The sequence below is a fragment of the Melozone crissalis genome, unplaced genomic scaffold, assembly GCF_028551555.1.
Source record: "Melozone crissalis strain CALT ecotype California unplaced genomic scaffold, PUWL_Pcris_2 ptg000019l_1, whole genome shotgun sequence".
Classification (NCBI taxonomy): domain Eukaryota; kingdom Metazoa; phylum Chordata; class Aves; order Passeriformes; family Passerellidae; genus Melozone; species Melozone crissalis.
Window position 1 is genome coordinate 19893733 of NW_026535797.1, and position 13270 is coordinate 19907002.

General features: G+C 38.1%; 1 protein-coding gene across 1 annotated transcript in view; it reads left to right on the forward strand.

Moving 5' to 3' along the window:
• The window catches only part of TM9SF3 (transmembrane 9 superfamily member 3), a 42688-nt gene extending 31853 nt beyond the window's left edge, over nt 1–10835 (forward strand). The window contains exons 12-17 of the mRNA XM_054276560.1: nt 2312–2451; nt 3987–4055; nt 4147–4293; nt 4451–4534; nt 4643–4719; nt 9193–10835. Coding sequence (XP_054132535.1) covers nt 2312–2451; nt 3987–4055; nt 4147–4293; nt 4451–4534; nt 4643–4719; nt 9193–9260 — 585 coding nt within the window. The 3' untranslated portion in view covers nt 9261–10835. The remainder of the gene's footprint in view (nt 1–2311; nt 2452–3986; nt 4056–4146; nt 4294–4450; nt 4535–4642; nt 4720–9192) is intronic.
• The last annotated feature ends 2435 nt before the right edge of the window (nt 10836–13270 follow it).

Consider the following 13270-nt stretch of genomic DNA (forward strand, 5'->3'; position numbering starts at 1 on the left):
GGTGAGCTTAGAGCCCAAGGCAGTTCCTGCACAGTTTATTTATGCAGTAAAGCAGTGGATTCTCTTTCTACCACTGTCCCCAGTCAGGTGAAATTTTAAGATCAAGAAATTAAGCTGCAGTCATCTTAAAACCTGCACTATAAATGACAGCTGTGGCTGCATGAGCAGTACAGATACCCTTTCACTGCCTGGATCTGAGCTTTCTGCCTCAGCCAGGTGTGAAAGCTGCCTGCTGGAACACCACTACAAAGCAGGATGGACCACCTGACACATCCAGAGGGCCTTGCTGCAGGAAGCAGAGCACATTCTCCTTGAAAATGGAAGTGGTTTCAGTATGTTCAGCTCAGAAATTTTTTGGATACTATCCAAGCCTTAATTCTTGAAAATCTCTTCTACCCACTGCACCTAAAGCAAGCTGGGACGTTTTAATGAGGATTTTAATAAATGTAGCACTCAAGATGATGTTCTTTGATATTTCTGATACTTTTTGACATTTTTCTCTGAAAATTCTCATCTGCTCCTTCATTTAGACTGAGAAGTTTTCAAGGGCAGAACCTGTAACCATTGAGTGAGTTGTATGCTTCTCCTGAAATTTATTCTTAGGCAACCTCAGTTTCCTACTTAAAACATTATGCTTGCTTACCTACCTGTGTTTTTTGAGTAATGGAAGAAGATAAATGGGAGATACTAAATTAATTGTGTAAAAACTGCTTTATTGTTATTATATTATTTGTCCTTCAAGTATAAGTACAACTTAGCGTCTCCTTATTTACCAGTGACACTTCGTATTTTAGTGGCTCATGAAGTAATTCTTTAATAACCTCTTCTCAAAGATATACAGGGCAGTGTGGAAAGTGCTTCTGCTTGTTGAGCCACCAGTTTGGTGTACCCCTCCTGTGAAGCATGAAGGCTTGCTCCATCCAACCCCAGGCAATGTTTTCCCTTCACATCTGACCTAAGCTAGCCATTAATATAAGAATAACCCACTGACTTTAGTCAAATGCTGCCTTAAATTTGTGTGTTTCACCTATTGCTAAGTTTGTATTGAACTAATGTCATTCTTTCTTTTCAGGTGCTTGCTGTAGGTTTCTTAGATACAACATACATGAGCAGCTTTCATTTATCCTCTGAGTAACTGCTTCTAAAGCAAGTCAATGTGTGCTCTTAGATCTGTTCTGCTCTCTGTTGTTTTGCATTAATCTGCTGGACTTTGCATTCTGCTGGAGTGAAGGCAAATGTAGCTCCTTTGCTCAGGAGGCACCAGGGTGTACACACAGCCTCAGGCAACAAAGCCATTAAAAGGCAATATTTTCATATATTTGCATAGAAAAGGTCACAGGGTCAATATTCAGTACTGTAGTGATTGCATTATGGGCAACTGTTCTGTCTTTAATTATCAATATCAAAAAGTTACCAAACTGTCTAATACTATTTCTTTTTGTGCTAAAGAGTTATGAATTCAGAATGTCTTACTTCACACTTGAAATTTTCCTATTTTTGGGAGATAAATTATGTTGCCTTTAAGGAATAGAAAAAATGGAGCTAGATAAGTATAGTGGCAGAAAAAGATTCATGATAGATTTTTAGAGAGGCTGTTCCACTGGAAAGAGCTGAAGCATTGACTTGACCTTTCTTTTCTGTATTGTGCATAAACTTGATTTCTATATGTAAGTAGGTTTGTTGTGTTTCTAAATTATGTATCTTTGTGTACCAGTGGTCACTGGTTTCTTTGTCAGTCAATGTTCTTAGTTGCCTGGTTAATGCATAGTGGAAAACATTGAACCCAAAATTGAATCAAAATTGGTAGCATTCTTACATAGTTTTGTGATTGTTATTGGGTTGGTTGGCTTCTTTTTTTTTTTTTAATTGGATTAAAAATTCTGCACCCAACAGTTGTAATTTTGTGTGCAACTACCTAACTGCTAGATGTTAATTCCCAGAGAAATTCCCACTTGCACTCTCTGCAAAACTGTAATAAACACTGACAATACTTTCTGTTATGAAGTACCATGAAGATTTCCTTTTATTTCTTGTGCAATGTATTGAGTATAATAATTAGGTGGAAACAGTAAACCATTCTGCAATGGTTCTGTTCTCTCAACTGATGGATGAAAATAGGCTTAATAATGTTTATTAAAAAGTTTCTCAGGGAAAAAATACTTCTATTTGATAAAATATATGGTGACTAATGCTTCATAAGTAGGAGTATGATTCTACGGCAATAACTACTAAGGACTAATACTGGTTGATTATCTTATATTGTTGTCTTAGACCTGTTTTTTTAATTGCAACTGTAAATTTTTGCTTGCAGGTGGCAGTGTGCTGTATTTGTTTCTTTGTCATCCTCCCACTGAACCTCGTTGGGACTATTCTTGGCCGAAATCTGTCAGGACAGCCTAATTTCCCATGTCGTGTCAATGCAGTGCCTCGTCCTATACCAGAGAAGAAATGGTAAAGACGAGCATAATGTTAACTAGAAATATTCACTTCAATACATTTAAAATGGCTTTTCTGGTCTTCGGCTTTAATGGAATAATTCCTCTTAATTTAAATTGAGTTATGCCTAGAAGAACCGCTCAACTGACATTTTCCTAATATGATTTTTCTTTTGAATTAAAACACCATGGTTAATAGTTGTAGCAGATTTTACACTCCTGGATTACTGATTCACATTTTTCCTGAAATGTTCTTTAGTCCCTGTGTAAAGGAGGTGGTGCCAACTCAGTTCTTGTATAGATATATTGACACTAAAACCTCTCCACTTCAGTTAATGCCTCTTACAGGTTTAGGATTGAGTGTGCCTTGGAGGCAGAACTGCTCTGATTAATGGTCTCCTGACACAAACTGAGACATATTTGCAGGGTTATGGTGGGGAGAAGCTTGCAATGCTGTTCCCAATTCTGTACTTTTGTTGATGGCACAGAGCCTGAAATATTATAGGTGTATGGTTTGAACTGTGAAGAAGGCTTTATAATTTTTGACGTGAATGCAAAGTGGTGCCTAGTCTTAGGTTTTTGGAAAATTATGAATGCAATCACTTTTTCCTATTAATTTAATTCTGAGGTGAAAGCAGCTAGCTACGGAAATTAAAATATCCTCAGAGGATTTTTTAATAGACTTCTCTTACTTTCCCTGTTCAGAGGAATGGAACAGATGAAGTGAAAGGGGCACTGAAACATGTACGCCTGTAATGTCCAAGAAGTGCAGCACACTGATTCTCTTGTTAGTGGTGGGTTGTGCAGCTCAGGTGTTAGAATTTAAGTTATATTGTGACCAGTATCTTGGAAATCTGATGGATTTTTCTGGATCAGCATGGCAGTTAAAAATACTTCTCTTGATGATGATGAATTAACACACCATTAGCTTAGACAAGTCTCCCTATAAATAATAAAAGAAGCTGCAAATGAAATCACTGGTTACTAGCTGGATTCAGCATCATTGCAAGTGCTAAAGAGAGGTCACCTTTTAGTGACAGCGTCTTTTACAGGTAGCTGATTATTCATTTTTAACTATATGTTCATGACTCAGTACAGCATTAAAAATGAACACTGGTTCTTATCTATATAACCATTATCCTGTGAAATTTTGCCTGTGCTTTTTGCTGTATCTGTAGCCATCAACAGCACTGTGTTTTCACTGCCTTCCTGCAGGGCTAGTGGATGTCATGGAACTTGATTGCTTCGGCCCTTTCTGTCCAGAGAGATTCTTTCTGTGGCCTTAAGGCTGGTTTGAGGGTTAATCTTATGCGTGTAGGTGATAGGCATCAGCCTCATGTTTTGTTTCAGCTTTCCCTAAGAGTAATTTCTTGTTTTATCCATACATGTGACATTTTTGAGGGAATCTTTCTAATCTGCTGGTATGAGACAGAAGTGTTCTTGTTAGCATGCCTTTTAAACAATCTTCTGTGCTATATTAATAATCTGGTCTTAATATGTTTATAAATGAAAAATTTCAGTTGTCCCTAAACTAATCCTAATATCTTTCAGGTTCATGGAACCAGCTGTTATTGTTTGCCTAGGTGGAATCCTCCCTTTTGGATCAATTTTTATTGAAATGTGAGTACCTCAGCTGTTTCCCAGTTTGGTTAAAAATTACAATTTAAGTTGAATTACAATATCATCTGCAAATTTTGTTTACTCTCTTCAGGTATTTCATTTTTACTTCATTCTGGGCTTACAAGATCTACTATGTTTATGGCTTTATGATGCTGGTTCTGGTTATCCTGTGCATTGTGACAGTTTGTGTGACCATCGTTTGTACGTATTTCCTGCTAAACGCAGAGGATTACAGGTGGTAAGTGTTGCACTGTTTTCATAGGTAACCAGATTGGGAGATTTTTGTGGAAAAGCAGTGTTTCTTCAGTCCAGATGGGTCTTTTCCAAGTGCATTGTGGATCTTCTTGGGAAGCCTTTTGGCTGGTTGTATGATGGACATGTGTGTTTACTTTTAGGCAATGGACAAGCTTTCTTTCTGCGGCATCAACTGCGATTTATGTTTACATGTACTCCTTTTACTACTACTTTTTCAAGACAAAGTAAGTAATACTTTTCTTGCTTGAATATCAGATTACTGTATTGCCAAATCAGTTTTATTAATAAAAAACGGGAAACGGCTAGCATAAATTTCTATCTTTCTTTTTCAGGATGTATGGCTTGTTTCAAACATCATTTTACTTTGGTTATATGGCAGTATTTAGCACAGCTCTGGGAATAATGTGTGGTAAGTTCCAGATATTTTGAAGGTTTTCTAACAATTTTTTTTCAGACTCATATTTCTGACCTTAGTTTGTGGTTTTGGTGGTAGAATGTGTATGTCTGCAAGATCTACTCAAAAAGTCTTTAAGAAGAATCTGAAGAGTTTTCTGCTTAGACTTGGTTCCTGCCTTATATAGGAGATTCCTGTGGATTGTGTCTTCTGATAGGAAGATAATTTATCTACTGTGCAGGGAATTTCACCCTCTGTGCAAGCTTGAAAGACTCAGTATTTGGCAAGAAATCCTGCAAAATAAATTCCAAATGAAATTGAGACCATGCTAGCATTTTGCTTTGGATTTTTTACTGTCACCCAAGACAAGGAGCTAGGTGCACCCATTGAGGCATCAATGATGACAGGACCATGTGTGTCTTGTGGCATGTATATATGAGGGTGAGCAGGACAGAGGACTGAGAGCTGGAGGATAACATTTGAAAAATAATTATTGCAATAACTACTGAGAATAAGTATTGCAATATTCACAGGTGAGGAGAGTGCAGGGTGCTCCTGTGTGCAGCTGGATTTCATTGTTTTTTAAGGTAGTATTTTGACAGATGTTTAGACAAAAACATAGTTCATGGCAGGGAGGTCATCTGTTAAGGCCAAAAACTTGTTCACGTGTTAACTTTATTTTTATCACATCCGTTATGATCTTCAGCAAGTGCTTCTTGATCCTTTTGCACTTTTCTATAATGCTGGTTTTTTGGTAAGTGATCTTAATTTAATACTTCTTAGCAGTGAATGAATAGTCCTATAGCTAGTGGGAAGATTTCTTAGAGTTACATTTGAGACATGAGATGTCTTACAGGAACTTACTTCTGTAAAGTATGTATTTCTTGATATCTCAAAAGGTTGGTTAATACCACAATGCTTTATAAAAAGGGAAGGAAATTCATCATTTAACAGCTGAGTACCTGCTCCCCTTTTCTCTCATACAATGTAATTTTGCTTCATCAGGTTCTTGGCACATTACAAGACTTCCCTGCTGTTTCAGTAGTCTTGCAGCCATTTTTTTTTCCTTAATAGGCTTATACTTTTCAGCTCTAATGTTTTCTTTCAAAAGTGCTCAGGCCAGTATTGATTAAAATGTCTGTGATGCAGAAGCCAAGCTTGTCCACCAATTTCTGTAATTAAAATGTGTTTTAAAACACAAAAAAGGGAGATTGTCAAATTATTTCTTCTCATGGTAGGACACTATTTGATGGAATATTAGTGTAAAATCCAAATTTTTTAAAACCAGAAAATACTTCAGCACACTAAACTTTATTTCCACAACTCTATTGAAATTTCTTTTTGTCTTTTTAAATGTGTTGGAAGAGAAGCCGTGAGATTCCTTTTTACTGAGAAGTGCCATTTTCAGCATGTAGAGTAGAGAAGAAAAATCCCCTGTCAAAAAGCATTTGTGTAGGGAACTTGCAGCCATTGAGGTCTAACAAAAACATTTGTGTTAAAGAATTGTGCAGTGTGTGTGCTACTGCCTGTAGGTCTGTGAAAAGGGTGTGGAGCTGTTGTCTGGAGGCTCACAGGAGTGGGCGTGTTGGGCATCACAGTTGGATGTGAGATGAACTGGGTAGGGCCCAAAGCAGCCACAGGGAAACTCGCTGTAGGAATGGATCATCCAGCTCTGGGTTTAATGCCCTTGACAATGCCTAGTGAACTCAATCCCACATGTAGTGGGGTGCTTTGATCCACAAAGTTTGCTGCTCTCTGCAGAGCATCTCAGTTCTGGGACCGGACAGCAGGGAGCCCATGAGAATTTCCAAACCTTTTGAGCTCCTCATGTTTCCCTCTTAGTGGCAGAAAAGGTTAAGACTCATTTCCCAACTTAGTGGAATGCTTAGGGGCTACATAACATAGAAAGAACTCTTGCAATACCAAACTTCAGCATTTAAGTGTGCTTAAAGAGCTTTTAAAAAAAATTGGTGCTTACAAAGTCACAACTGTAGTAATTGGTTTGAAGTAATAGATGGGAATTACTCTCTTTTTGCTGTGTGGTTGTTCTTCCTCAGTATTTGGATTTTTCTGTTTATTTAAAAGCTTATTGTTCTGCTGAAATATGCTTGTAGTCTATTTCTGCTGAACCTAAATAGGCCATAACCAGGTTATAAATATCATCTGCTAAGGTGTTTAATAAACAAATAAAATATTTCCCTTTACTATGTTTTTTTTAATTCAGATGAGCCAGCTGCCTTGCATTTGACTTAGGAGGATGTTCTTTAGTTCTCATTGCCCAGGGTTTTCTGCCTCCCTGCCCCATGTTTTATTCAATGCCTGTGAAGTAGCCTTGAGGCTTAACCCCTGCCTTGGGTATTGGCCATTAGTGGCCTTGCTGGCTAAGGCACCTCTCTGATTCAGAATAGGTTATGATTTGTTTATGGGGATGAGAGCTTGTGGTCTCATGTGACTGCTACTCTCTACTCCTCCCCCTCACTTCCACCTCATGCATTCTCTAGATCCCAAGTGAAGCACAGTTAATGCTTTGTTCTCTCAAATCTCTGTGATACCTGGCATCACATCACTAGAGGAACTCTTACAGAACAAGTTCTGGAGTGTATCTCAGTTTAGCACTGGAAATGGGCATTGGATCTGTTGGCTGGGTTTGCTTTAACAGGAAAAGCCTGGTGAGTCTTAAAGCAGGAGTCCAGTGCCATTATTTTGTTCATTTACTTCATAAGACAGAAGATTAATTTCTTGACAAGCTGCAGAAAAGTCTGCACATGCTTCTGTATGACTCCAAGCTCTCATCACCTCTTCACAGCCTGCGCTTGGGTCTGTCCAAGTGCTGCACTGGTCTCTCCTTGAACAGTCAGGCCTTCCTTTTGCTGCATCCCCAGCTTGCTTGCAGGCAGCAACCTGATCTTGTGTGTGCTGTACTTGCTTTAATGGAACTCTGCTTTGCCCAAGTTGGTAATGCAGATCTCTTGTTGCTGGCCAGTGGAATGGTTGCCATGATATTTATACAACTTGGAATGCTGTCCTGTACAGAAGCTGAATCCACAAGCTCCTTACTGCTCCAAAAATGCCGGAATGATTTATTATTATTTAGTTTTGATTTGTGCAGATTTCTTGATTGGGTATAAATATTGGGCTTTTGAGGGTCTAAAAATCAAAACTTTGTGGCAGCTTAATGGCTGACTTCATAAATTATCCCATCAGTCTCCAGGATTTAAAGAACTCTTCAGAACCTGAATAATGCCATAGTCAGCAATGCCAGCTGCAGGTCTGTACAGATTTAATATGTAAGGGCAAAACAACCACTTTATATTTTTACTGGAAAGTTTGGCTTTAAAATTTTAGCATGGGCTAGACTTCTATATTTAACATTTCTTCTGCAGTTCTGGTGCATGGTAATTCACTGCAATGCTTTGTTCTGGGCTTTTCTTCGTTTCTTCAAGGAAGGAAAAATATCCTTTCTCTTAAGAGTGTTCTTTACCAAGCATCCAAGCATTTAATGTTAGGAGTTCTCTGCAGTGATTTACAGACCCTGACTTCTCTATCCATCCTGTAAAATACGACTGTGTTGGCAGTCAGACAGCAGTTGTTTCTAATTCTTGCCTGATTTTCAACTTCACTTCAAACATGACGATCAGCCAAATTGACTTACTCTCATTTTGCTTGGAAGAGATGAAGACATTCCCTGCTGATATTGTAAGACCACAGTATTTACTGAGTCTGGCAAACCTGAGGTTCTGGGTTTGACCAGGAGAGCTGCTGAATCTCTTTCTGAGAAGAGGCCTTAGTCCAGTGCATTTCTTTAATTTTTCTGGATGTCCTTAATACTGCAGTATTTTGGGTTTAGCATAAACTGTTGCCCCTATCAAAAACTCAGTGACCTGTTCTTTTATTACTGCTGTGACAATGCATGCTTTGCTCATGACTCTTACTAATTTGAAAACCACAGGTTGCAATTTCTTGAACTACTAACTGCTACTTGTTAATGTCTTTGTACAGACCTCCTTGGAGTGTAAGACTCCTGGGATGGGGATCTATTATTATTTGTGCTTTGTGGGAGGGAAGAAGCCATCTGCCAATAAAACACTCATCCAGAAGGCATGTAACTTATAATAAAAACCTGCCCTCCCATCCACCTTCCCTGCAGAGTGGGTGATTGTATGTTTTTTACCCTCTGCTCAGAAAAAATGGACTTGGTTATTGGCAGCAGTAGGGGGGCTGCTATATTTATCCAGGCCAAGTGAGCGTGGCCTCTTGGTAAGATGGCTTAATGGATTTGGATTGCTAGACAGGGGAAGTTCCTGTCAGCCTTTCAGGGGGAACATGGATAATTAGAGTTTGAGGACAAGTATTGCAGGTAAGAAGTTTCTGTGTGCAGAGTAAGTGCTTTGTGTGACTTTCTCTGTTGAAGTGTGCGTGGTTTATGCCGCTGGCTTGTTCTGATGATCAGCTCTCTAACATATTGAATGTTTTTGGTTTCTTTTGCAGGAGCTATTGGTTACATGGGAACAAGTGCCTTTGTTCGTAAAATCTACACTAATGTGAAAATTGACTAAGGAAATAAGAAAATTGAACTATGGATCAGCTCCTGTTTTCCTGGGGATGAATTTGCACAGCAAAAAGCACGAGAAGAGATTTGGGTTTTAACACTGGGCACTATATGGGTCTCCATTTTGTGGATGGCTTAAAGTAACATCTATTTCATTGATCCTAGGTTCTTACTGACTGCTTTCTCCAACTGTTCACAGCAAATGCTTGGATTATATGCAGTAGGCATTACTACAGTATGTGGCTAATCTTTCCCCCCCAAAAAACCAACATCAAAAAACAAAAAACCTAGCTCATTAAAGATGAATAGACTAGCTCTCTTCAGTGAAGAGGACAAACAGTTTGTTTAAAGCATTTGTTCCATTCAATATAAAGAGGGAAACTTGGCTGCTAAAACTACTTGATTAGTAGTCTTCCTGGTACTCAACATTTCTAAATTATGTAAAAATGCTGTTCCAGAAAGATTACTCTTCTGATTTTTACTGCCATTGCCAGGATAGGAGGTATGTTTTGTATTTTCAACTCCAGGTGCTTTTTGGTTTATTTGCAATATCAACTACCCTACACTCATTTGTTAAAAAAATAATTTAAACATATATAAAACTCCCATATGCATGTAATATATCAGCTATTGCTCTAGTTGGACCAACTTCCCTTTATTTATCTTTAAAGTAATATCCAGCTACATCTTAAATCCATCCAAAGAAAATACAGTCTGAAGACGGGATGTGTTCTCTGCAATGCAATTTACTGTACAGTTAGAAAGCAAAATGTTAAATGAAGAGGATTGTTTGTTTTTTAATAAACACTCTGAGGTCTAGATTAAAACAAAACCAACATTTTAACTGAATGTCTAAAGTGATTCTCCTTTTCTCCAAGTTAGTCTTGCATATTTTTTTTGGGTTTGGGTTGAATGAAGATTTTCCTTTAGACATCATACAAGGGGTAATAAGTGTATATAACATTAAATAATGTAACTTAGGTGTAGATCCCAAATGTATTTGGATGTACAGATTTACTACAGAGTACTTTTTCTGATGATTCGGTGTAAAAATGTGTGAATTCGGGTGGCTTTTTACATCTTGCCTGCCATTGCATGAAAAGTTGGGGTTTCTTCACAATGTGTGTATGTCATGCTTTTCTGTTCTATTTCTCAAGCTCTTACAGGAATTAAATTTGTAATTTAGAACATTTTAATTTTTGTTAATCCTATCTGAACACTTGTAACATCAAAAGCACAGTTGCTTTAGAGTGTTCAGAAAACTAAAATAAACTTTTCAGACAAAATGTTTTGATTGTGAAAATAGATGAGTTTGCAATGGAGAATGTTTGAAAAGGCAATACTGCTGAGCACCAGTTTCTGTATACAATGTTAGCGTGGTTTTCATCTATCAATCCCCCTTGCTTTGAATTCAGAATTTGCTTACAACTGTATTGTACAATACAACTCCAAAGTGAGTGACCAACCCAAAAAGATTCTTCTTGGCTGTGGCAAAGTGTTTTGTGATCCAGCCAGTGTACTGGGAAAAGTGGGGTAAGTGTGGACTGAAATAAATGGGCAAATAAAGGTTAAGTCTTTCTAAGATGACTGTTAATTATGCACTGTATTTACTTAGAAATATCCTGAATGTGTTTGTGACAGATTTGAGAGCCACTGGGCTTGATTTTTTCATGGGATTTTTTTTAGACATCTGCCATGTAGGAATGTTTTCATCAGTGTGGCTATCTGAAATAGCCACCATGTAAAAGGTGGCTGCCATGTAAAAGGAAACTCCCTGAATTTAAAAAATGAGCCAAATATTTGTATTGATTAACACTGTACTGGTTCTATATAAAAAGTACAGATAATGCAGTAGCCACAATGAGAAACATCCATATTTATCCTGGTGAACTGTACAGGTAGATAATAGAGGGAAGCAGTGCATCCTTGCTGCATATGGCTTCTGAAAAGTATTTGAGCTTTTAGCTCTGATTTCCCTGGCCAATTTTAACTAATCTGTCAGAAAATAATTAAGTTTTGCTTCAAGTGAATCATTGGTGTCTGTAGGTGAACACTCTGCTGCACAGCAGAATAATTTCTTGTCTGTTTTGTTTTGAAGTACAGGCCAGTTTTAACATGAGCTTACAACCTGGGTCAACAGTTAGTTCATCTTTCTTCCAAAACATGGAGACTTAAAGCAAAGAATGGATTTTTTACTAGTACTTGCTGTGGGAAGCCCTCTTTTCCTTCTAAATCTGAAGTGAGAAGCCATTTTCTCCATATAATAAATACATTAAGTACTCTGCCAAGATAAAAGTTTTTTTAAAGGGAATGTTATGATAATGGGTCTGGTTCTCTGTTTAGAGCCCTGCTATGTGATTAGTCTATCAGAAACTTCACTAAACCATTTGTGAATTTCATTTAATCGCTTTTTAATGCCACAGGATGGTGGGTTGCCTACTTGCTTTTTCTATCCTCTGGTATTACTGGCTTTTGCATATCCAGACAGGATTGTATATCTTCTAAAGTGACATTGGAAGGATACTTACTGCACAGGCATTGCTTTTGTTTCTGCAAGCAGGTTCCTCTGGAGAAGTACTGTTTAAATAATTGACATTTTTATACAGCCACCCTAGCACGTAAGTTGGGAGTTTGCTTTGTTTTCTCCCTTTTGGTTTCTGAAGGAATGCAAAATGTGACCAGTTTTCAACAGCTTGTCTTTATGGTTGCTGTTTGGGGCAAGGCTGTTTGCTCCCCTTCCCCCTCCTTGCCCTCCTCCCCAAAAATGTGGGTATAGCTTGAACCATCTTGCTTAATAGAAATTGGAAGCTCTCTGCTTAGATGATGTAGTCCTTCCTCTTTTATGGAAGAAATAAAGATCTTACAGACAATACTCCTCTTACCATGGTTGTTTCTTAAGAGTTTCTGGTCCTTAAATTCAGGCTTTTTGATAACTCTTGAGTTGGCTGCTCAGTTCTTTTCTTCCCATTTCTTGGTACAGGTGCCAGGGATTTGGGTAAATAGTTGCATAAGCAATAGCCAGTCTTAACCAAATGTTTTAGGTAAATATAATTGGAAATATTTTCAGGTGAGGCAGAGTGCAACATAGAAAGTGCCTCTTGTAATTCATATATGAAAATATATGAATGCTGGATTGGAGGGGATGGACACTGTAAATAATCATTACATTATGCTCTTTTTGATGTCTGAATGTTTTGAAGCCACAGTGTCTATTAATTCCTCTCCAAAATTACATTCCAAAGTGTATAAAGGGCACAAAAATTGTTTTTTGTAGGATAGTCCTAGGTGTATTTCTTTAACAAGTTTCAGGTTAAAAAACAAACCCAAAACACTAAAACAGTAGAAGTGATAGCACATTCTTATCACTATCATTACTGCAGAGCTAACACAAATGAGGAAGTTAGGTTTTGCTCTAACTTCAACATCACCAGTATCCAGCCAGATTTGCCCAAGGGAGTGTATATACACAGTTTCATTGAAGACAGCAAAATTCTGCAACTGTGAGTGCTTCAGGAATTTCTCCACTGCAATGTGTCCGGAAGGCATCAGCTCAGGAGAAGATAAGTCTCCTCCAGTCTGTGGACAAGTAAACTGAACGGTTGGAGCTGGAGTTTAGGGCTCCTGTTTTCCTGAATGAATTCTTGACTCTGCAGCTTATGGTTCATTTCAAGGCTGTTGGAACTGTAGATTGATGAAGAATTCCAGTTTGGGATCCCTTGGATCTTTTCCAGGTTAATGCTCTATGGCAGAGTAGCCCTGCAATAGCTGTTAGCACTGCTGCCATCCAAAGTCAGGGTCTCATACCAGGGTTAGCCCTGAACAAAAGCCCCTGCTCTTGTTGGACTGTTGGAATAAAGCCACACTTCAAAGTGTTGGAGCAGTTTATGGCTTGCATTCTTCGGGAGCATCATAGCTCATTTAAAAAATAAAGTTTTGGTGCCATTTGTTTTCCAAAGCCTTTCAAGGGAACATTTTCATTCTGCTAAATGGCATCAGTGAGAAAATTCTCAAAAATTG